General features: G+C 33.6%; 2 protein-coding genes across 3 annotated transcripts; one reads left to right on the top strand and one right to left on the bottom strand.

Annotated features, from left to right (window-relative positions):
• Positions 1-1,042: 1,042 nt before the first annotated feature.
• LOC111788049 (ABC transporter G family member 28-like) lies at positions 1,043-9,444 on the bottom strand. Of its 2 annotated transcripts, none has more exons than XM_023668193.1 (15): positions 8,846-9,444; positions 7,599-7,675; positions 7,016-7,294; positions 5,995-6,058; positions 5,764-5,910; positions 5,584-5,618; positions 5,424-5,497; positions 4,590-4,887; positions 3,710-4,325; positions 3,213-3,509; positions 2,547-3,041; positions 1,985-2,133; positions 1,599-1,888; positions 1,365-1,498; positions 1,043-1,272 (listed from the first exon to the last, which is right to left on the bottom strand). In XM_023668193.1, exons 1-15 carry the CDS (start codon positions 9,124-9,126, stop codon positions 1,116-1,118), a joined length of 3,393 nt encoding a protein of 1,130 aa, XP_023523961.1. In that variant the 5' UTR covers positions 9,127-9,444; the 3' UTR covers positions 1,043-1,115. The 2 variants fall into 2 exon arrangements, with proteins under 2 accessions (XP_023523961.1, XP_023523960.1); XM_023668192.1 differs by lacking the exon at positions 8,846-9,444 and adding an exon at positions 7,766-8,364.
• A 3,003-nt stretch (positions 9,445-12,447) lies between these two features.
• LOC111788050 (P-loop NTPase domain-containing protein LPA1 homolog 1-like) lies at positions 12,448-17,274 on the top strand. Its single transcript, XM_023668194.1, is given in 9 exon segments — positions 12,448-12,814; positions 13,054-13,202; positions 13,937-14,274; positions 14,865-14,946; positions 15,115-15,546; positions 15,654-16,388; positions 16,495-16,605; positions 16,908-17,140; positions 17,142-17,274. Coding segments are annotated over 8 exon segments (2,160 nt in total). The 5' UTR covers positions 12,448-12,814; positions 13,054-13,055; the 3' UTR covers positions 17,224-17,274.
• Positions 17,275-25,825: the final 8,551 nt, after the last annotated feature.

Raw genomic sequence — 25,825 nt, 5'->3', positions numbered from 1 at the left:
CTAACTTGACTCGTTGTAGTTAACGTGAATTGAAGTATCTCTCAAGAGCACATTTTTTCCTTTATGCACACTCATTCCTACTTTTTGTAAACCTCAACTCTCTATTGACTTGACCGTCAGTATTAATTTGAATCAAACCACTTAGAGATTCGTGCAAACATAAAGAGTAGATACCGACATGCTAATTGACATTGAATGATATTAAACGAGATTAACGAGGGCATAAATCTTGTAGCACAATCAGCCAAAACAATGTATTGTATTTTTGGTGGATGGGTTAGACAAAGAGAGATGGGTATGAAGTTAGGGTGCATGGCCTAGACTCGAGGACATGTACACATTAAGGAGCGTATGGTATGGCCTATAAGTTGTCCCTTACAAAACAATGTCTATTTTTATACAAACACCTCTTACTTACTCAATGCTCCAAAAGCATTCCAAATTTCTAGTTTCTCGGGAATATAAATTTGGTTTGTTGCGTGAGATCCTACGAACGAAACATTCTTTATAAGGATATGAGAACATCCCTAACAGATGCGTTTTAAAACAATGAGGCTGACGGTAATACATAACTGGCTAAAGTGGACAATAAATGCAAGGAATGAGTTTGAGCTGTTACAAATGAAATCATAACAAGACACCGGGTAGTGGTGGTGTGCCAGTGAGAACACTGGGCTCCTAATGGGGTGGATTGTTAGATCTCGCATCGGTTGGAGAGGTGAATGAAACATTTCTTATAAGAGTGTGAAAACCTCTCACCTCATAGACGTGTTTTAAAGCCATGAGGCTGATAACAATACATAATGAGGCAAAGCAGATAATATCTAATAGAGATAGGGTTGAGCTGTTACGTTATTATGAGTATTTTTTAAAACGTTTACAAAAAATCGAAGACTTATTGCAAAATTTTTGAAACAAATGAGAAAGTTGAAGGGTATTATTAAAATCACAAACCTAAATCATCTCATCTCATCTCATGACTACCTTTCTCAACTCTAAAAAACATATATTTATCTACAACAAATGTCCGTCTTTCAAATGATTTTAAAAAAAAAAACATGTTTTGTTTTTCCCCATTTCTATGTACAACAACGTTAACATTAGTTTCAAACACTTTACTTCTTTTGGAAAGTTACCATACAGAAGAACGCAGATACACGGCTAATTACTCCTGTAACAATGAGACAGATCAAGCATTTGTACCAATTCTTGAGATCGTAGTTACTTTGCATTAGAGACCCACATCGTGTAATTAACCAAACTCCAGAGTACCTGCAAAATGGGAGCCAAAAGTTGTCAAAGATAATGAAAATATGTAGACCAAGAACAATTTTTTTTGTGTGTATTTCTTGTTGATTTGTTACCTTTTAGCATTGGCTATAACAAAAGCTTCCAATGCCCACTTCGTGTAGCAAAGGTCGCCTATTGAATCTACGACTTCGTTGTTGTCGTTGTGAGTTGCAACGAGCATCATAACGACAGGAAGTAGCACAGACCACTGAAATCGACACAACAATTGAATTAAACTCGAGCTGAATCGAACTGACGCACCTCTACATCACTAATCTAAGGATCAAAGTGAACGAGTTTTTACTCACGAGTTGGGCAGGGCCAGGTTCGAGGAAGATGGCTAAAGCATAGGCAATTCCAGTGACACAATAAACTAAGCAAAACAGCACGATGTAATTGTCTGTGATAGAAGATCTTGGATTGTTGAAGAAATAGAACATGGATAGGTACACCATAGGCTTTATGATTGCGTTGAAGAGATCAATTGTATCCTTTGCAAGAAAATAAGCTAGGCTGCTCATTCCTGAGGAGCTCTCTCTCCAATAATGCAGTTTATCTAATGAAAATGATCTCAAAGCTGTAATCTTGCACAGCAGAGCTGAAATTTAACAGATCCCAGAAAGGAAAATTTACAAATTGATGAATACAATGTTAAGTAGTTCTTGAAGAGTTCAGAGAAAAAGCTTTAACTTACAGACAGCTATGACAGTGTATGTATAACCAAGTGAGCCAAATGATTCATCGCTCACTTTGGCTAATGTTCCCAAGCATATTCCAGCAAGCAATAGAATCAAATAATCTACAGCCTGTGTCCTAGCTTCCCTTAGTCTTTGCTTTCCCAATCTGCATATAATCAAGGCCATAACCTTTTAGAAACTACAGATGAAAAAAATGAAAATTTCGGCCACTAATGCTTATATACGATTGATTACAAGGTCCTCTTTAGATCTGTATTGCTAGTTCGTGTTCCAACTTCGTAAGTTTTTGGGTTTAGTAGTAATTTAATGTTGTATTAGAGTAGAAGGTCCTATATTCGAACCCACAAGTAGGGGGAGCGATAATAATACGAATAAATAAATTTACCGTAACCCATCAAGCTAATCTCTCGGGTTAAGTAGTAATCTAACATCACCCACCAAAACAAACTAATGACATTCTAACAATTGGGGTCAGATTAAGCAGTTGATTGATTTTGAAAGATTGGGAACTTTTATCCTTATATAAATGTGTATGGAAAGGAGGGTATAGGAACATACCTTCCAAGAAAGTACTTATACTGTTGGGAGACACTAGGAGTTTTGCGGTTAGATAGATCACTTGATTTCAAGAAATTAAGTTGAATATGGTCTTTCTTCCTCTCTACGATGTGCTTAACATCCTGCAAAAACTCCCCTACAAATGACACAGAGTTACCAGAATCAGGAGAATCTGTTCCTCCACGGCTCGAGTTTTCACCAGCTGCTGAAGTTGACATGCCCTCAATACTCTGCAGCATGTCCATGGGGACTGGATACCCATTGTGGAGCATCCATCTCACAGGAAGTTGTTTGTAAGTTATACCCGTACTTGTGTTTAGTTTAACCATTCCTTCCAAAATGTCAATGAAATAGTCAGGTGGGTTAACTCTATCCGGGACTTTAATCCCAAGGGTAGCAAAATACTCCTCCAGTTTCTTTACTGGTCCATGGTACACTGTCAGCCCTCCTTTGGCTAGAAGAATCAACTCATCAAACATAGTGAACAATGTGTAGCTGAAGCATTTTAAGAGGGGGAAATAATGGTGTTATTTTCAGCTCATAAGAAAGTGTATTGATGATAGAGATTATTTTCAGCTCACTGTTGGTTTAAAACGTCTACTTTTGATTCTAACCTTTTTGAAATATCAAAGATACTTGCATTTGTTTTGTGTTTGAGTTGCGTACCTTGGCTGATGAACAACCATGCAAATGTTTACTCCTTCAAGAGCCTCACGTCTAAGTGCCTTGAGGAGCAACTGTGAAGAAGAACTGTCAAGACCAGAAGTGGGTTCATCCAAGATCAGAAGTGAAGGTTCCATGACCATTTCCAAGCCAACATTTACTCTTTTCCTTTGACCTCCAGAGATTCCTCTCTTTTCCACTGTTCCAACAAGAGAATCCCTCACTGCCTGTAGCCCCAAAGATTCAATGACTCTTTCAACAACAAGCACCTTTTCTGGTTTGAGCAAATCAGCGGAAAGTCTACAACAAACAACAAAAGCAATTTGAGTAACAAACGCACTAACTATTTCAATTCATTCAAACTAGTTTTGGGTGAGTTTGTAATGACTTAATGACTTTAAAAGAAACATTGATAGAAGAAGTGTTTTCACTCAAAAACACTTTTCCAAAAGTCATCCCAAACTCACCCTTACTCAGTGTTAATAGAAAAGAAGACGTGCCTGCATCGTGCACTAAACCAGAGATTCTCCTCTACTGTCAAGTTCCCATGAACAATATCATCTTGTGGCACAAAACCAATGATTTTCTTATAAGAATGAATTGATTCCGGTTGGCCATTAATAAGAATCATGCCAGTCATGGTACAACCGGTCACTTTTCCAGCCAAAGCAGAAAGAAAGGTTGTTTTTCCGGCCCCTGATGGACCCATCACAGCAGAAACTTTACCAGGCATAATTTTCCCAGTAACACACCTCATCAAATGCCTATTTTTTCCTTTCAAAGTGATTGTCAAATCCTTAAAAGCAACCTCAATCATAGGCCGTTTCCTAATTTCAATATCAATATCATTTGCCATTGAGATCACTCCAGAAAAGGTCAAATTCTTATTCTGTTCTTGCAGGGCTTTCTCCTTCTCAATTTGCCCATACGCATACTTGAATATCTGGCTTTGTGTGTGCAATTGTTTGCCCTTTGGTGCATGCTTCTTGATGTTTTTATCACCTATCTCTAAATTGAAGCCTTCTTGGTTATCTGGATCAGTCTCAATTTCATGCAACATCTTTGTTAGGTTGTTATTTTTCTTCCCTTTCGATGTTCCAGATGATGAACTGCCACCTGTTTGACAGGAAATTGGTGCAAATATTGAGAAACAAATATGTAAACAATCCAGTTGAGATATAGATACCTCTCAAATTTTATAGCTTAGACTATAAGCTTAGTCTACGAACTCACAAAGTTGTGTCCATATAAGTATACTTTTAAAGTTCATAAACCTATTAGATAAAAGAAACTTAAAGTTTAGAAACCTATTAGACAATTTTTAGGAACTTATTTTTCATTTAACGAACTTAATAAACATTAAAAACGTTACGATATTACCCATTGGTGGCATAGCTCCAAAGGCAGCATCTGTTCCAGGCTTAGGTTGGCCAAAGCCCTTAAGTTCTGGGTGTTTTGTGGACTTTCTACGAGAGAATGTGCGTGAGAACTGTGTTTGTAGCTCAACAGCATGTTTCTTGGCAATGTCTTTTGCAGATTTCCATTTCTCGCGTGCTTGTGCTGTTTCTCTTACACTTTGGACAGCCTTCTCTCTAGATTTCGCTTGTCGTCTCTCTCGAGTTGAGATGACTTGATCAGAGCAGTTATAAAAAATGATTAAAAGAAAACTTATTCCAGCCTGCAATCACGAGTAACCGATTAAAGTCAGGCATATTGTTAAGAAAATGAATAAAAGACTAAATTTACTTTCAAGTGTATTAACTTAAACTTATAATTCTAGAGTTGATTCAACGTGGGATCAGAGCCAATACCATTTCTTTCACTTGTTGAATTTTTTGTTAGAAATACGCCTTACACATTTCGGTTCAGAATTAGTGATTTGGAAACCATGCTTGGTAGTTATGAACATCTAAAGATGTTTCTTGGAGCATATTTTCATCAATTTCAATCTAAGAAGCATGTCTAACAAGTGTTGGACCTACAAGTGTAGAAGTGTTTGTGCTTCCTACCTTGGCTAATTTAGCGAACGACCATGAGTTTATAAGTAAAGAATACATCTCCATTAGTATGAGGTTTTTTTTGGGGAAATCTGGAAGCCCAAAGCACAAAAATATCATACCATCCTAGAGAGAGACGTGATTCCTAACACTTCCCAGATCCCAAATTCTTTCCAAGACATGAACAAAGTAAAAAAACTAATGAAAATCTACTTACAAAAAGCATGACACCATAAGCAGTGATGTTTTGATTAGCTGATTTTGGTGTACACGTTGCCATCTGGAAGCATCCTGTACAGAAAGATACAGAAACAGATCCTATATGATATTCGAAATAGAGACAAATCAAAAATAAGGAAGGAAAATTGAAAACTTACTTTGCTGAGAAGTAGAACCAGTCCTGCAGTAATACCTACAAAAAAAGAACAACAAAACCAGATAAAAGAGAAGACCCTAAAAACGGAAGAAACAGAGCATTAAGAGTGTTTATGTTTATATAATAACAAGTAGAGGAAAATGAGTAGTAGTAGTAGTAGTTAGAGGATGATTATCAATACCCACTACTGCAAGGATTTTTGAGGATAGTGGAGGGACAATAGGATCCTGCAGAGCAGAAAACCTCATTACTACTCATGATATCGGCCCACACATCTGCGCCTCCGCAAGTGTGGTTAAGCTTTCCAGGAGGGAGTTGATAATGGTAACTGCACCAACAACAACACACCATTTCATTTCTCACACACAAAAAAATACATATAAATTTCATTCATTTTATCAATAGCACTTACGGTTCACAGATGCCTGTGCTTGTATTCAGCTTTGCAAGAGGGCAGTAAGCGCCCAATGGACAAGCTTCATTCACAACAACAAAGATATTAATACCAAACTCTTCAAACTCTTAATCAATAAATAAAAATGATTTTTTCTAAAATTACTTGCACCTAACTATTTAAAATTTATAATTTTTGAAACATTAAATTACCATATGTCTAAAATGAATGAAAAATAGGGTGAATAAATAAATAATTTTTTCTAAAATTTTAAAGAAAAGTAGGGTGAAATAAAAGAAATACTTTTGGAATATAAAATAAATTTAAGAACCTACTTTTTTTTTTTTTTATTATTATTATTAGAGAAAACCCTATTCTCTTGGTCATATTTAAAAATAAAAACATATTTTTGTTTAATTTTCAAAACTTTGATTGGCTTTTAAAAATATTGGTGAAAATTAAAAACAAAAACTAATTTTATTTTGGAGATTTAGTTTCGATTTCATTCATATTTTTTATTTTAGAATATTTTTAACTATTTCTAAACCTGGTTTGAAGTAAGGGTATTTTAGTCATTTTATTAGGGGTGATGTGACATTAATAAACTAACGTGTTTTTCTTAATCTACGATCAAATAGACCTTGAATTGGGTATCAATTCTCCTATAACTCGTATCTTGGTCACAAAGCAACTCTCTCTAACACTCCTTTGGAGTCCAGCTAGTTAGACGAACAAGACTCTCCACAATGATATGATATTGTCCATTTTGAGCATAAGCTCTCATGGCTTTGCTTTGGGTTTCCCCAAAAGGCTTCATACCAATGGTGATGGGGAGAGTATTCTTTGTTTATAAAACTATGTTCATTCCCTAAACTTTGATCATCCAACGCAGCTAATTAATTTTTAAGTTTTTTTTTTTTTTAAGAAAGATGAAAAGCGGTAAAAGATATGAAAAAGCAAGCTTAATTTTTTTTAAAATGAAATAGTTATGGAACAACGAAAAGAATGATGGGAAGGTAGTGAAAGGAGGGAGACTTACGAATCATACAAGTGATGCCATGGGGGCAGAAGAAACCTTCACAACAGGTGCGGCATCTGATGGTTCTTGTAGGCATTACTTTAGTTTCCTTGTAGTCAACTTTGGTACTCATTCCAGCGCTACAAGCCCACCCTGGCTCGCACCCCGATACCCACGATGACAAATTGCAGTTCTTGTTTGGCTTCAAGTAATTCGTTCTCTTTGACGATGCCCTGCTCCCGAAGTAACTGTCCAGGTAGAATTTCACTTCCGCCGCCGTGCATATTCTCGATAGAATATCTGTTCAAACAAAAATAACATGTGGGTCCCACGTGTATGAAAATTGCCTTTTCNCACTTATTCACAAACCTCGTGTGGGGCTAATAGTTTGAATTTTCCATCTGAACAAAAATAGGAGAGGAGAGAACGGATTCCGAGATATATATATTGAAAAATAGGATAAAATTTCTTGACGAATTCGTTTCTAGTGAAAATAAAATAAATAATTTAACGAAGATTGAAACAGATGACAAAGACGGGATAGATAGCTGTATGAGGTTGAAGATAGGTGAGAGTGGAATATGAGTGTAAGGTTTAATTGTACCTTTGCTTTTCTTAGCACAATTAGAAATGAAGGCGGAATTATTGGTGAAATTGAAGGCTCCATCCCAATCAGCATCGCTGCAAATCAAATTAGAAACAAGAAAAACGAAATGAAATCGATGAGAAATTAATTGAGATTAAGAAAAGAAGGAGAGGGAAGGAACAGACGCGTCGGCGATGCAGAAACCGAAATTCTCCTGAATATCATCCTTGAAAACAGAGGTGAAATTCTTAATCCGATCATTAACAACCTCCGCCAATATATTACTAGTTGCCTTCTCGAAAGCGCTTTCTTCTCCGTCTCCTCCTTCTTCATAGTCACTTTCAGAGATAGCTTCCTGATCGGTAGCAGCCGAAACCTCCTGAGCCTGAACGGATCGCAACAAAAGTAATAACAAAAAGGAGATGGAGAAGAGTGCGATAATCTCAAATTTCATCTCCTTCCTCATCGCGACGCCTGAGAATGCCTTTTGCAAGCTACAAATTGGAGTTGAGATTTCACGGATGCCAAGGTTCAAATTAGGGCTTGGCGACCGAGGAATCGATGTTGGGAGAGAAAACAGAGAGAGAGAGATTGAGAGAAATTGGAGATAATGGAGGAAAATGGAGAATGTGTTTGAACTTTTTTCTTATTTTCGGATTTAGGAAGAAAATAGAAATGGCGGAGAGGAAGATTTGGCGAAGGATGAGGAGGAAGGAAGGAGAAGAAGATGGGGGGAAATTTAAAGGACCACCACGACATGTCGGTTTGACGCTCATTGAAAACCATTAGAATAACGCATGCACTCACCTTCGCTGGTTTCATTCTTGGTTCAAAAATAGGGTTTTAGATAATTTTTTTTTTTAAATAAATTCCGACATCTGTGTTTAAACTGTTACAAATGATATTAGAGCAAAGCACCGAGCTGTGTGTCAGCGGGATGCTGGACTTTGAAGGAGTTGGACTGTGAGAGGGAATGAAACATTCTTTATAAGGGTGTGAAAACCTCTCCTTAGTATACAGTTTTAAAAAAAAAAAAAAAAAAAAAAAAAGGTAAGAATAATAACGATGGACATAAATTGTGAAAATTATATTAATCATCTCCACCAATTTTATATATAAACATATTTATTTTATATATTAAAACTANATTGAAGGCTCCATCCCAATCAGCATCGCTGCAAATCAAATTAGAAACAAGAAAAACGAAATGAAATCGATGAGAAATTAATTGAGATTAAGAAAAGAAGGAGAGGGAAGGAACAGACGCGTCGGCGATGCAGAAACCGAAATTCTCCTGAATATCATCCTTGAAAACAGAGGTGAAATTCTTAATCCGATCATTAACAACCTCCGCCAATATATTACTAGTTGCCTTCTCGAAAGCGCTTTCTTCTCCGTCTCCTCCTTCTTCATAGTCACTTTCAGAGATAGCTTCCTGATCGGTAGCAGCCGAAACCTCCTGAGCCTGAACGGATCGCAACAAAAGTAATAACAAAAAGGAGATGGAGAAGAGTGCGATAATCTCAAATTTCATCTCCTTCCTCATCGCGACGCCTGAGAATGCCTTTTGCAAGCTACAAATTGGAGTTGAGATTTCACGGATGCCAAGGTTCAAATTAGGGCTTGGCGACCGAGGAATCGATGTTGGGAGAGAAAACAGAGAGAGAGAGATTGAGAGAAATTGGAGATAATGGAGGAAAATGGAGAATGTGTTTGAACTTTTTTCTTATTTTCGGATTTAGGAAGAAAATAGAAATGGCGGAGAGGAAGATTTGGCGAAGGATGAGGAGGAAGGAAGGAGAAGAAGATGGGGGGAAATTTAAAGGACCACCACGACATGTCGGTTTGACGCTCATTGAAAACCATTAGAATAACGCATGCACTCACCTTCGCTGGTTTCATTCTTGGTTCAAAAATAGGGTTTTAGATAATTTTTTTTTTTAAATAAATTCCGACATCTGTGTTTAAACTGTTACAAATGATATTAGAGCAAAGCACCGAGCTGTGTGTCAGCGGGATGCTGGACTTTGAAGGGGTTGGATTGTGAGAGGGAATGAAACATCCACACCTCCTTAGTATACAGTTTTAAAACCATGAGACTGACGATGATACGTAACAAGCTAGAGTGAACAATATCTGCTAGCAGTGTGTTTAGATTGTTACAAATGATATTAGAGCAAAGCACCGAGCTGTGTGTCAGCGGGATGCTGGACTTTGAAGGAGTTGGACTGTGAGAGGGAATGAAACATTCTTTATAAGGGTGTGAAAACCTCTCCTTAGTATACAGTTTTATAACCATGAGACTGACGATGATACGTAACAAGCTAGAGTGAACAATATCTGCTAGCAGTGTGTTTAGATTGTTACAAATGATATTAGAGCAAAGCACCGAGCTGTGTGTCAGCGGGATGCTGGACTTTGAAGGGGTTGGATTGTGAGAGGGAATGAAACATTCTTTATAAGGGTGTGAAAACCTCTCCTTAGTATACAGTTTTAAAACCATGAGACTGACGATGATACGTAACAAGCTAGAGTAAACAATATCTGCGGTGAGTTTGGACTGTTAACATTAATTATTGTCTCTATTTATTATAAACTTTAAAAACTTTTAATTACATTATTAAAAGATGATTATGGAAAGATTAAATTTTGTATTTAATAAATTTCTTCCTATTTTAAATTTTAAAAAATTTATCAAAGACTCAATAAAAATCTAATATTTATTAGATAAAAAATTTAAAGAGTTATCAAAGACTCACCCTATCGTTCTCCGAAAATGATTATGAAAATTAAGAATATTTGACGTTTGTAACCAATATTATGATGTACAGTGACTTATGAATATTTGATATTTGAGATTTATAAGATTTTAGTTATTAATGTAACATGTATCGTAGATAAGTATAATTTTTTAAATATTTTAAAAAATTAATCCGATAACCTAATTCAACACCACAAAAATCAGCTCGAAATTGTTTGAATGCACGGAACTCTTCGTATATTCCGATCAAATCTCAACCTCACATCTATTTTTTTTTTTAAGTTTAAAAATAAATAAAATTAAATGGGTGAGCATTTATGGAACAAATGGTAGTACATCTTAATTTTAATTTCAAGCAATGAAGTGATAAGGATACCAAAGTTGGTGTATGATATTTATGTCCATTTAATGTATTTGGGAATGAGTTAAAATAAAATATTTAAAATGAGTCTAATTACTATTTTAGCCTTTAGGTCGAGTATTTTTTGAAAATATGATAAAAGATGATATTGTTGACTCGAAATCCTGAGCATGAATCGTTACAACTTAGATATCAAAGCGATGCATATCTATAAAGGTTTAAGGTAGATGAAAACGATGCTAGAAATTTGGTGTATATGAAAATGATATACTCGGAACCGTGTGTATGAAAGTGATGTACTTCCCGACAAAACGAAAAGAAGTAGAAACCAAGACATATTTTATGTCTCACTATAGTTTGTTTGTATATTCTAATTTGTATTGTAGGGTCACTAACTGGATATGTTTGTACTCATCTATTTTCAAATTGTTTTTCCAAATAAAAGTAAGGTAATTCAAAACGGGTAACTAAGATTGTCTACGGAATGTATCACGGGTCAAAATCAACATCTCTCGATGGTTTTTTTTATGAGTTTTCCACTACTTTTAGCAAGCACATAATAACGAGTAATACCCTTCACTGGTTATAAACTAGAGGCTGGGGCTGGGTAGGGCATTGGCGGTGGGTACAAGAGGTTGGTATGTGATATTTATTGCGCTGCGCTCGTGCCTTGATATCAAATCGCTGTCTCACGAAGCAGAACCACGTGCTTCTAGCTTTCGTGAAAAGCACTTTCATGGTCCACAAATACACCCAGAGCCATACCATATATACTTCAGTCCTTCATTAATTGCCCAATCTTAATTGGAGAGGGGAACGAAACATTTCTTATAAGAGTGTGAAATCTTCTCCTTACGACCTTAACAAACGCGTTTTAAAATTGTGAAACTGATAGAGATACGTAAAACAGACAATACTTACCAATAGTAAAATTGGACTTTTACTTATTTACTTTCAACCTACCATAAATTAAAAAAAAAAATGTAGAAGACTTTGACCTAAAAGAATTGGTCAACTAAATTAAGAGAAAAAAGCACTATTTTTTTTTTTTTAAGTCAACTTAAAAATTAACAATTAAAATATTCCCACCACGTATTAACCAAAACGTCTTATCTATTAAAGTCAACCCAACACATTTAATAAAACTTTTCAATTATTTTTAGTGCTTGCAATCTCATTAATTATTTTACTTAAAAAAATAAAAAAGTATTCACACGACAGAACTCGACCAACCCAAACTACTTAGCTCACGTCATAAAGGTTAGATTATGAGATTTTAGTTATTAATGTAATATGTAGCGTAGACAAGTATAATTTTTTTAAAAATAATAATGTTTTTTTTATAATTCAACTCAACTCGAAAATAGAGGGTCGGGTTGAACTACGAACTCTATTGAGATTGTTTGAGTCATCGACCCAACCAACCTAAAAATTTTGGGGGGATCTAAAAGATATTTCCAATCCAACCTACCTGAACACGAACACGTGAACACTCCTACCACAAAAGGCTAATTAAACCTTAATTTTAACATTATGCTAAATAATTACCAAATATATATATTGAATGATTTTTAGCCTTAAATTTATTATAATTAACTACCAAACCCAATTGACAAATCTACCCTTCGTGTAATTTACAAAATGACCCCTTGAATACCCAAATAATAACAAAGGATGCCACGACAGTCCTTCCTATATAGCTTCCCATCTCTGTTAAAAGAAACGCCGAAAACGTGCGGTTGTTCTTGGCGGTTGAAATTCTCGCGCCGTACTGAGGGCAAATTCGTAATTCAACTCCATTTTCAGACACGCAGAGAAAAGAGAAAGAGAACAAAGAAAAAGAAGAAAAAGAAAACAAAACTCGAAAATCAAAATCCATGGAGGTTTTGCGCCGAACCATGGCAACGACTGAGCCAAATCCAGAGCTCGCTCCTTTTTGTCTTTAATGGTGTGAATACGGCTTCGTTTCTGTCCAATGCGTGATCGTTACGTCGTTTTCATTGCCCTAGGCCTCTTCTTCAATCTATAGTTGAGATTTGATTCCATACTTTTTCCTTTTTGCTTGCGACGTCTTCAGCCTTTTGATTCACTACGGATTTTGCATTTTTGCAGGTTTGACTTGCTGTTTCTCTATTTTTTTGTGTATCCACATTTTGTTGTGTTGTTGTTATAATTTTTGGCGTTGATTTGATGCAATGACGTTCCGTCAATCGCTTTCTTCGTTTGTTTATTGTTTGATCGTGATAGCCGCTCTTCCGATTTTTTTATTTTTTAATTGTACATCTGAGTGAGGGTTTATCTTCTTTAAATTAGCATAGATGCAATCATGGAAATTGGTTTACTACGGACAGGAATGGCGGAGGTTGCGAAATTGCTGTACATAGTTGTGGTGGATGAGGGAGAAAAGCTAGAGAAGGAGAAAGGATCTTTCAGGTACACTCGTCACGTTCTACAGAGTACTCTACAGCTTATGGGATGCAAACCGCGACATGCTTTCAAGGTATGCTTGTTTTCTTTTTTCAATCATACTTCCGGATTCCATGCGAAATCCTCTGGAAGATTTTCTAATGTTTTTTTTAGCAGTTCAATTTTCTATATTTTCTCATTTTAGTGGTTTGAGTTTTATGAAAAGCAGTTCATCTTCAATGGGCTTGTTCAGCTCTGTGATTGCAGCATTACCTGGGAATAATTTCGTATGAACTTGGAGTCTAGTTGTTACCATGATAATCCTGCGTTACATTGTTGTATAGATTAAGTAATGGGAATAAACTTTCTAATATGGCCTGCAAGGAAATGGGTGAGAAATTCAAACTGATGGTCACCCAAATCTAATATTCTTGTTTGATCATTGAGATTGTCTGATAATAAACATGTTTCTGATAGAACATAAGATTGAAGTATCTTAGGTCAGCTTCCTATCAGTTTCACGGCTTAGAGATAATAGATTGTGAATGCCCATTCACCCATTATACCTTTGTCTGGTTTTTTCTTTTGATTTTCTCTACCTTTTTTTCACTCCTTGAGCAAATCTTTTTCTTTATTTGCGGTCAAGATGTTGGGTGGATTGGCAATTGGCGTTTCCTTAATTTCCTTTCTTGTTATGTTTTTTCTGTTTTTTCTACAGTCGTTACCTTTTGTTGTTTCCATTTGAAAGCCATACATCCTTCACACAAATCGAATGAAATTTCTGCTGAAAGAGTTTGATTTTTTCTGAATGTGTTCTTCTGTGGTCAGATAAGCAAATGGGTATTTGAATTGATAAGAAAGGAAGCTTCGACTGATGTTTTTCTCCCTGAAGAGAGTGACATATTGGGATTGGTTTCTTTGGTTGGACAAGGACAAAGTGAAAAAGATACTGATTATTACCATAATTGTTTTGATGGAAATGAGATTTTCGAAAATTTGGGTTCAAGAGAAGGTGATAATAGCAAGAATATTCCATTCGAGCTATATAAAAAAAGCAGGACTGCTGTTGTTAAAAGAGAAACTTTCCTAGATGTTATTTGTGATTCTCTGGCCAAGTACAAGTACGTCGGTCCCAACCAGAGGGCAGACCTGATCTTGGCATGCAGGTACTTAAAACATCTCATTTTTTAGGTAATGTTTCTAAAAGATGGAATTTATGACGCGAATTATATTTATGTATTGCTGTAAACATATTAATGTGGTTAGAAATTGGTTATAGTTATAGAAACTTTACATATTTGTGCATATTCTCTCGTGAGGTGTTGAGATAACATTTTTTTTTTCATTTGTCATGCATTTGAACATTTTCATGGACGATATAGCTGCATGTACTTCAGCTTGTTTGATAGAATTGTATCTCTGATTGAATCTAACAAGGATGAATCTTCTCCAATAAATGGTCTAAGAATATGTGGGGTGATTAAGTTTTCTGCAATGTGCCTTCATAATCAGAAATGTCCCGGCTGCTACCACAGATATGGACCTGGTTATTTCTTCCCTTTTCAACTAGATTCTTGTAGCTTTATCATTTTCTCAACTTTTAAGTCATCAAAGCCATATTTGCTTTCTGACAATATTAGTTGACAACAGAATGAATGTTTTGTTATGCTGTATCTTTGTTCAATTATTTCATCCTCTTTCTGTGTGGTGCATATTGCATTACATATATCCTTTATTTTAAATTTTCTCACTGCAGAATTCGAGAAAGGAAGGAGTCTGTAACTGTGCTGTTATGTGGTACTAGCGGCTGTGGCAAATCCACTTTGTCAGCGCTGCTGGTAACGTTTTGTTTTCCTGACATCTGTCTTTATACCCCCAGGATAGTTGAACTTATTAAAGGGGTCCTTGGTTAATGTCTTATATTGCAATGTGGCCATTTCAAATTTGTGACATTTGTTGCTTGCTAAAACTTCTGGAACTTGAGCATTCTGCATTTCCCATTATAGGGTAGTAGGTTGGGAATTACAACGGTGATTTCGACCGACTCTATACGGCACATGATGAGGAGCTTTGTGGATGAGAAACAAAATCCTCTGCTCTGGTCATCAACCTACCATGCTGGGGAATTTTTGGATCCTGTGGCTGTAGCTGAATCTAAGGCTAGGAAGAAAGCAAAAAAATTAGCTGGAATTTCACACAAACACATGAAGGATGAAACTTCTGATGGTTTGATTACCATAAACTCAGACAACCAATTAATAGGGTCAGCGAAAGTACTGAACAATTTGGAATTAATCAGTCCAAAGCAGATGGCTATTGAAGGATTTAAAGCCCAGAGTGAGATGGTGATAGATAGTCTTGATCGTCTTATTACTGCATGGGAAGAGCGGAAAGAGTCAGTAATTGTTGAGGGAGTTCACTTAAGCTTGAGTTTTGTGGTATGGTGTCTATATATATATCTGACTTGTTTATCTCTTCCATATCACAACTGAAGTCTTTACATCCACATTCTTTACCAAAAAATAATTATATTACTTATCTGCAGATGGGACTAATGAAAAAGCACCCGTCAATTATACCATTCATGATCTACATAGTGAATGAGGAAAAACACTTGGAACGATTTGCAGTACGTGCCAAGTATATGACACTGGACCCAGCAAAAAACAAGTATGTGAAGTATATTCGAAATATCAGAACAATTCAGGACTATCTCTGCAAGCGGGCTGACAAGCATCTTGTCCCAAAAATAAACAACACCAATGTTGATAAGAGTGTTGCTGCCATTCAAGCAACATTGTTCAGCTGTCTTCGGAGGCGTGAAGCTGGGGAGCAGCTTTATGATTCCTCGAGAAATACTGTTAGTGTAGTCGATGAGGAGTACAGAAATCAGTGTGTAGCATATTCATTGAGTTCCAAGGGTATGTTTCAGATGATCCAAAGGAAAGGTTCTAAGCATTTGATGGCTCTGGTTAATACGGACGGATCGGTGGCAAAGGCTTGGCCTGTTGATTCAGTTGATAGCAATGGGAAACCTCTCCTGGGTCTCAAGGCAGATGATAGTACAGGGAATTTGATGTTTGGATCACTTCAGATTGGTAAGGTTGAACCAGTTAATCTTCAATTTGGTCTTTATGGCATCAGTGCTTGGCCAAGTAGTGGTGGCCCTAGTCATGCTGGTAGCGTTGACGAGTCGAGGGCTGAAGGGACTGATACTGGTAGTAGATATTTTTCATCTTGCTGCAGTTCTCCCAGGATTTTAGATGGCCCTTCAAAGGAGGTAAATTTTATAATGTCAATTTTCTTAGTGACATTCAATTACTAATTTTTGGTCCTTAATAGCACGTTGATAATATCTTAATGCATAAATTAATATTTTTCTATAGCTCAAGGAGGATATTTCAGTTCATGGTAGTGACGAAGAGGTTGATGATCCACCAGAGTCCGGCAGTGATGAAGATTTTAGTGATGATGGTGGCAAGATGATTCATGAAGAGGTTGTTCAGCTCGAGTTCTCTTTTAAGAATCATACGGTCACATGGAACAATGATTTATGTCCTAATTCTTATTTGGCGATTGATCTACTCTACATTAATTAGTGCCTTTTTCTTTTCATCCAATGCAAGATTATAGAATATTATTTAGCCTTGAAATAGAATTAGAGTACTAGCCTTAAAATAGAAGTAAATCATCCAATCCTCTTCTTTTAAGTCAACAGGACTTTTTATTACAGCCAAGGCAGTACAAGAGTTTCTTCTTCTTCTTCTTCTTACTTTTTATTTTATTTTAAATAATGCAGATAGGATCAGTTGATGAGGAGTCTTCAAAATCAGATGAAGAGTATGATGATCTGGCGTTGCAGGACATCCTAGATAATGGCTACCAATCAGATGAAGACAACGAGGAGATTAAAAAAAATTGTGAAGATGGTTTTAGGTATCAATTTAGACACAAAAAAGGACTCAAGTATAACCAAAACCTGGAACCGTTCCAACAGAGTAAGAAGGGGACATTTGAGCCCCTCCCCTCTTATATCTATGCATACAGAGAAGAATGAAAGCAGTTTGCTGACTTATTCTCCCAAGCCATTCCAGACTTGTGCAAGAATTGGTTAGCTGCTGATGTTCACAAATACAACCTGGAGCTCCAGGTAGCTAATTTCTTTCCCTGTCTTGATTTCTCTCTGTGTTTTTCCCCCNTTTATTTTAATTTTTTAATTTTTTTAATTTTTTATTACAAATTTCCCTATCAATTCTTATTGGGGGAAAATAATGTTTTCTTGGATTTGTAGCATTTCGATATGAAAAATGGCTTATGCCTTTAGTTTGTCTAGTTAGAATCTTTCCACATGGACTAAAAAAGTTGGAGTTTTGCTAATCTTACCAATGAAGTTCCAAACTCTTCTCTGGGAGGCTAATAAATTGTAAAGATATTAGTATCAGGTCTGCTTATGTCGCAGTGTTATTTGCACAAACAATATTACAATGTACAAAATTCTTAGCAGAGTACTTTTTTTTTTTTTCTTTTAAGAATTAGCATATTTCAGGAATTTAGTTAAATAATTTAAATTTCACAAAATGATGGGTGTATCTAGTATCTTCTCTCTAGACCACCTNTCAGGAATTTAGTTAAATAATTTAAATTTCACAAAATGATGGATGTATCTAGTATCTTCTCTCTAGACCACCTATGAGATCCCACATTGGTTGGGGAGTAGAACGAAACATTCTTTATAAAGGTGTAGAAATCTCTCCTTAGTAGATGCATTTTANCATTGGTTGGGGAGTAGAACGAAACATTCTTTATAAGGGTGTAGAAATCTCTCCTTAGTAGATGCATTTTAAATACCTCGAGGGAAAGTCTGAAAGGAAATCTCAAAGAGAACAGTATTTGCTAGCAGTGGGCTTGGGTCGTTACAGAAACGGTAACTTTACTTAATCTTAGGATTAGAAGCCATCTATAACATATGAAAAATGTAGCTTTACTTAATCTTAGGATTAGAAGGCATCTAATTACATCTGGAAAATGGAAAAGTTGAAGGGAATCTGGAAAAGAAGCTTAAGAACATCAGTCTTCCATGATCTTTGCCTTGTACATTAGGAACATCCAAATTTTAGGGAGAGTTTCATCTATAAGTTTGGCTTCCATGCCTTCCCATCTAGTTAATATGTTGGTAACATCGAAAACTTCAAGACCTTTATGATGAATACTCTTTTGTTTCCTTACTTATACTTTATATAGGAATTTTAAAACATTTCAGCTACCTATCCTAGCTTTGATGGTTGTATTTCTTTAGTTCTTAGACTTCGGAAAAATTCAACTATAGAGGTTTGAATTAAGATTTTATATAACCTCTAATGATGACATTATTAATTAAATAATGATATGACATTGATTGATTGAATGCGTTTTAGTTGCTTCCAAAAGAATCTAGGTTGTAGATGCCTTTATTATTCAACATGTTGACTACATTGTGGTATGATTTATGCTATAATTTTATTGTAGTCTTTTTTTCTTAAGTCAATATCCAATGATGAAGGTTAGATTTCTACATTTGACAATATTATCAAGTAAATTATTAGACAACTTTTTATTACTTTTAAATTCTTATTTGAAAGAATTATGAGACAACTTTTATTTTGAAAAATCTTAGTTGCTATAAAGTTTAGATTGAATAATGATGGTAACGACAAATTGGAAGATATGATAAAAGTTATGGAAATTCAAGAGTAATCAATTAGGGAAGGAATTTAGAGAGACATAGGACGAAGGCGTCACACTAATTGCATTAATTAAGGATCAAATATGAGTTGAAAATCCAAAGAATACTTTTTTTTATTAACTTTTTGTTGCTTAATTGTTTCTTAATGATTCGAGTCGTGATTTTGACGGGATCTAGCATATGGATTTGATATATTTATTTTTGTGTAACGATTTGATTTTTTAGACTTAGATTGATTAGGTTCATTACTAAATCAATCTTGATATATTTGTAAATTCATCATNTTAGATTGATTAGGTTCATTACTAAATCAATCTTGATATATTTGTAAATTCATTGTATATATATATTTTGAAACTTTAAAAAAGCAAAAGTGTAAAAGCTAATATAGAAATTAGGTTAAATTTGACTCTTTTTGACAGATTCGGTCTCACTCATCTTTATCTAAAAAAAAAAAAAAAACTTTGGAAAGTACTATTTTTTAGACTTTCAACAATGGAATTCCACCCTATTACTTACTAGAAGAGAGAAATTATTTTATTATTGGATTATAGGCAAATAGTTCATTAGAGAAGGAATGATACTTTAGGTGAAATATGTAATTATAAGATTAAATTTAAAAAAGCAAAAGTGTAAGAGTGAATATAGAAATTAGGTTAAATTTGACTCTTTCGACGGATTCAGTAAATAGTTTCACTCGCTCCTATTATGTCTTATTCATATTACATGTTGAGTACTAATTTTGAGACTTCAACAATGGAATTCCACTTTATCACTTACGAAAGGAGAGATAGATTATAAGCAAATAGTTCATCGGAGAATCAATGATATTAAGGTAAAAGATGTAATTATAGGGGTAAAATGGATTTTTGACCCAATTGTAATTACAAACAATTCGTGTAATTACAAACAATTCGTGAGGATTGACTTGCAAGTAATAAGTATATCTGTGAACTCAACTTGTTCAGTAGGACATAATATTTCAACTATATGCCTAATAGTTAATAATAAAAATTGATTGATTAAACCGTTTAAATTAATTAATTTTGCATATTATAACTCATAATTGGTAGGTTTGTAAAATTCACTTGCCAACTAATAATAACACTAAAATGACAATTGAATGGAAAGAAAAGATTTGAAATGAATTAATTTTAAACTTGAAGGTTCAAATTTAAATTTAATATATTACATTATATAAAATAAAAGATCAACTATATTTATTCTATTTGATATATTAAAAATGGAAATAATTAATATATTATACGTTAAATAAAAATATATATTTAAAATTTGTATAAGATTCAACATCGGAGATANAAATGACAATTGAATGGAAAGAAAAGATTTGAAATGAATTAATTTTAAACTTGAAGGTTCAAATTTAAATTTAATATATTACATTATATAAAATAAAAGATCAACTATATTTATTCTATTTGATATATTAAAAATGGAAATAATTAATATATTATACGTTAAATAAAAATATAATATTTAAATCATATATTTTAATATATGATATATTAAAATATTTTATTTTGAAAAAGATTCTAGTCCATGTAAATAATATTTTTTAAGTTGATCAAATTACGTAAATAAATAGAGACTACTGTTANATATTTTATTTTGAAAAAGATTCTAGTCCATGTAAATAATATCTTTTAAGTTGATCAAATTACGTAAATAAATAGAGACTACTGTTATAGTCTCGGGAATAACTTCAAGATCAACTTCAATGAACTATGTCGTAATAAGCTTGGTATAGATTTGAAGCTCGCTTTGAGTCTTTAATCGAAACGAGGACTGGGCATGAAAAAACTCGATCAACATCCTTCTCTGCTTATGATCCACGGCATCAAACCGTTGAAATTGATGATAATATACACTCGACTCAATCTAGAAAATGGATAAAATCTAAGTTGAATCTAATATTTTCCTACCTTTGTTTCAAATGCAAAAAATAAATTAATTTAATATATTTAGTAGATCGATAATTATTAATAGTTTTAATAATTTGAATTTTATCCACCAAATTATGTGTACCAATTTTAATTCTAAATTTTTTATTCATTAAACTTAAACTAAAAAATATATATATTATTTTTAGAAAAAAAATATATATAATTCAAAAAAATAATTTAAAATTGATAGCTTTAGCTTTAGATGTGATTAATGTTGATAGCAATATAACAAATAAAAAAATATGAAATTATTTAGCTGTATATATTTATTTGGTAATTTATTATTTTTATTTAAAAAAACAAAAGGTTCACACGTGTCTGTTGACTCTTATTTAGGTAACCTCGCACAAAAAATAATAATAATAATAAATAATAATTAATTAATTAATTAATAATTANAAAAAAAAAAAAATAATAATAATAATAATAAATAATAATAATAATTAATTAATTAATTTAAATTNAAAAAAAAAAAAAAAAAAAAAAAAAAAAAAAAAAAAAAAAAAAAAAAAAAATCCTTTTGGTACCAATTTTTTTGGACGTTTTTTTAATTTAATTTTCGTTGTTTTTTACTTAAAAAAGTTGTTTACATCTTTTATCTTTCCAATTAAGAAAACATTTGAAAAAATAAAATTAAAAAACAATATTATATTCTTTAAAAAAAATTTAAAACTTGTTTAAATTAATATATATATATATATATATATATAAAATATTAGTAATGTTTATAAATTAATTTTAAAATTCTAATTTCCTAAAAGAAATTCAATTATTTATCGGTTAAGATTTTCAATTATGTCGAAGATAAAAGACATTAATTATTTTTCTAAAAATTACTTACTAGCAACTACTATCAAGTTGATCGATGACCGTTAGGTTAAACAACAACGACAAGCTTCATAAAGAGATATATGAATGTGCGAGGAGGAAAGTTTAAGAATTTACCCGATATGAGATATCACAATGTTCGAGAAATCTTAGAGGAGAGAGAACTCACCGAGGTGCTCGCGACGGAGCAATTGGTGACACGTGTAAAGAAGACAAACGTGGTAAGAGACTAAATGAAGCTGCACACTTTTCGTTCTAAAATATTTAGAATGTTTGAATTTTAAGATTTGATCCGTTTAACTTTATCCATTTGTAGTTCATTCGGTGTACACGGGTTGAGGTGTGTTGAATTTAATTTTTTTCGACCAACTTGAAATTTCGAGTTGGTTCGATGACCTAAACAACTCAAATAAAGTTCACGACCCTAACACAACCCTCTATTTTCAAGTTTGGTGGGTTGTCAGTTTGTTTTTTAGTTATTTAAAAAAATTATATTTATCCGTTGTAATTAAAAAAATTATATTTATCTGTGTTCGTTGTCAGTTTGTTTTTTTAGTTATTTAAAAAATTATAAAATTCAAATATCAAATATATCACTGATATTGGTTAAAATGATCAAATATTTTTAATATTCATAATAATCTTAAAAGGTAGGTAGGATTGAGTTGGGTTGGTAACCCTATTTTCAAATTGGTCAGGTATCAACTCATAAACATTCAACCCAACTCAAGTCGAGAAAAGAAAAAAATCTAAAATGGGTTGGCTTGAATGGTTTAGGTTGGTCGAGTTATCGAGTCATATGAACACGCTTAGTAATTCCATGTTTAATGGGAGATTGAATTATCGATATTTGAAATAAAAATCACTGACTTATATTAATTGAGTTGATCATAACTCAATTACTTGTTTAAGATTAGATCGGTTTAATGCAAATTTAAACGTATTTTATTTTTATAGAGTTCGGGTTTAGGCCGAGTTTGAACCTTTACATTCTTATAGTCGGATAGGACTGAACCAATAGGGAATTTAAATATTTTGAAAAAAGAAAATTGTTCACAAATATTAAAAAAATAATAATAATAATAATAAATAAATAAAATAAAATAAAGTACATTTGTAGTTCAAAAATATAATATTGATTCGAGCTCGTAGTGCAGTCACATTCATACAACACGATATCCGATAGGATCTAATAGACATTGTTGGTACACATTTTTATGTGTATATGTGATATTGATATTATAAATTTCGAAATAATACAACATTTTCTATAGTTTAATTATTTTAATTAAAAGGGTTATAATTAATTATTATAATTTCACGAAAAAGTTGGGAGCGTCACATGCCACACAACCTCTTTTCGTTCTAAAATATTTAGAATGTTTGAATTTTAAGATATATATATATATTTCTAATTTGATCCGTTTAACTTTATCCATTTGTAGTTCGTTCGGTGTACACGGGTTGAGGTGGGTTGAATTTAATTTTTTCGACCAACTTGAAATTTCGAGTTGGTTTGATTGATGACCTGAACAACTCAAATAAAGTTCACGACCCTAACTCGACCCTCTATTTTCAAGTTTGGTGGGTTGTCAGTTTGTTTTTTTAGTTATTAAAAAAATTATATTTATCGGTTGTAATTAAAAAAATTATATTTATCTGGGTTCGTTGTCAGTTTGCTTTTTTTAGTTATTTAAAAAATTATATTAATTATATAATAACTAAAATCTCATAAATTCAAATATCAAATATATCACTAATATGTGTTAAAATGATCAAATATTTTTAATATTCATAATAATCTTAAAAGGCAGGTAGGATTGAGTTGGGTTGGTCTGTAACCCTATTTTCAAATTGGTCAGGTATCCACTCACAAACATTCAACCCAACTCAAGTCGCAAAAAGAAAAAAAATTCTAAAATGGGTTGGCTTGAATGGTTTAGGTTGGTCGAGTTATCGAGTCATATGAACATAACTCCATGTTTAATGGGAGATTGAATTATTGATATTTGAAATAAAAATCACTGACTTATATTAATTGAGTTGATCATAACTCAATTACCCGTTTAAGATTAGATCGGTCTAATGCAAATTTCAACGTATTTTACTTTTATAGAGTTCGGGTTTAGGCCGAGTTTGAACCTTTGCAATTTTATAGTCGGATAGGACTGAACGAACATGGAATTTAAATATTTTGAAAAATAAAATTGTTCACAAATATAAAATAAAAAAAAATANAAATAAAATAATGGTCAATACGAGGATTGCGCCACTAAAAGAATAAATAAATAAATAAATAAATTATTAAAAATAATAATAAATAAATAAATAAATAACAAAACAATTAGGGTTTTTAAGGAATATGAGCAAGATACAGCTAAGCAAAGTTGTGACCTGTCGCATTTGAAAAGAAAAAAAAAGAAAATGAAAAAGAATTAAAGAGCCAATAAAAATAAGCGTAGGTGCCACGTCAGCATACCAAAACGTGTATATATATTGACTCCTTCTTCAGTCATCTTCATCCTACACTGTTCCCTCTTCCTCTCTCTCTCTCTTTCAATCCCTTTTTTTCTCTCTCCTCTTTCTCTCTCTAAGCGTTTGTAGAGAGAGAGAGGGAGAGATTCATTCGTTTTTTTATTTTTTATTTTTTATTTTTTAATTTTTCTGTTCTATTGATGCCCAAAAAAGAAGGTTTCTTCTTCATCAACCTCTGATTTTTCTGCAAAAATTTTAATTTCAGTATTTATTTTGGGAAAATTTGATTCTTTGTATCAGATTTATTGNGATTTAGATTAATGATCGTAAAGTTCGTTTTATTCAATAACAATGTAATGCCAGAAAAAAAAAAAAAAAAAAAAAAAAAAAAAAAAAAATAGAGCTTTACAAGAAAGGTTAGATTTTTGTTGATGGGTTTTCATCATTTTCAAAAGGGTATTCCTTAAAAAAGAGAAAGAGGGAGAGATTTGTGAAGGAAAGTGCATGAAGGAGAGGTTGGCAGTGGTTGTTTGCAGGCGTGGCATCTTCAAGATTCACATGCAAAAAGCTCTCTCTTTCAAGGAGGGCATAGCATAGCTTGAGAATCTTGATGATGCTGCATCAGCAATCAAACCACTATGTGATATCTGTTCTTCAAAAGGGGTGATATCTGTTCTTCAGAAAGGTGATATCTGTTCTTCAAAAAGGGTAAAAAATTTGATGTCTTGTTGTTGATGAATCTTATGCATTTTGATGTTGTTTTGGTTTGATTGAGAGATTGGTAAGGAAGAATTTGTCATTTTCAACCTCTTTCAATTGCCATATCACAACTCTATCTCCTTTGGTGGACCATCATAACTAATCAACTTGCTCTAACTTCAAAATCTTTCTCTTTCTCTTTCTTTCTCTCTCATCTACTAAACAAAACCAGTGGCCATTAATGGCATACAAAGCTTAGCCAATGAACTTCCTTTTATTAGCTCACTGCCAAAAAAAAAAAACCACTCACTCTTGAGGGTTTCTGTGTATTTGAGAAGTTGCTATCATTTTTTATGGCTTTTGTTCATATTATAACGAATGTTGTTGGGGATTTTTAGGAGGGAGTTTGTGAGATTGTGGAGTGGTTCTAGAGAGGAATAGGGGAATGAAACATTGTTGATATGAGTGTGGAAATCTGTCCTTAGTAGACTGTTTTAAAATTGGGGCGGTGATATGTAATGGGGTAATCTGGACAATTTTTGTTTGTGGTGGGTTTGTGCTGTTATAAATGGTGTCTCAGCTAGATATTGGGTGGTATGACAGGGTGGATTGTGAGAGNGGCGGTATGCCAACGAGGACGTAGGGCCCTCAAGGAGGGTGGATTGTGAGATCCCACATTGGTTGGGGGAGGGGAATGAAACATTCCTTATAAGGCTAGATACCAGGTGGTATGCCAANGGTGTGGAAAACTCTCTTTATTGCGTTTTAAAATCGTGAGGCTAACAGCGATATTTGTTAACGATGGGGTTAAGCTGTTACAAATGGTATCATAGCTAGATACCAGGCGTCATGCCAGCGAGGATGTTGGGCCCTCAAGGGGGTGGATTGTGAGATCCCACGTTGGTTGGGGAGGGGAATGAAACATTCCTTATAAAGCCAGATACCAGGTGGTATGCCAGCGAGGACGTTGGGCCCTCAAGGGGGGAATGAAACATTCCTTATAAGGCCAGATACCAGGTGGTATGCCAG

Source organism: Cucurbita pepo, chromosome LG02 (assembly GCF_002806865.2).
Source record: "Cucurbita pepo subsp. pepo cultivar mu-cu-16 chromosome LG02, ASM280686v2, whole genome shotgun sequence".
NCBI classification, from domain to species: Eukaryota; Viridiplantae; Streptophyta; class Magnoliopsida; order Cucurbitales; family Cucurbitaceae; genus Cucurbita; species Cucurbita pepo.
Note: the sequence above shows the minus strand (reverse complement) of the source record. Positions and strands in the feature narration are given on the sequence as shown.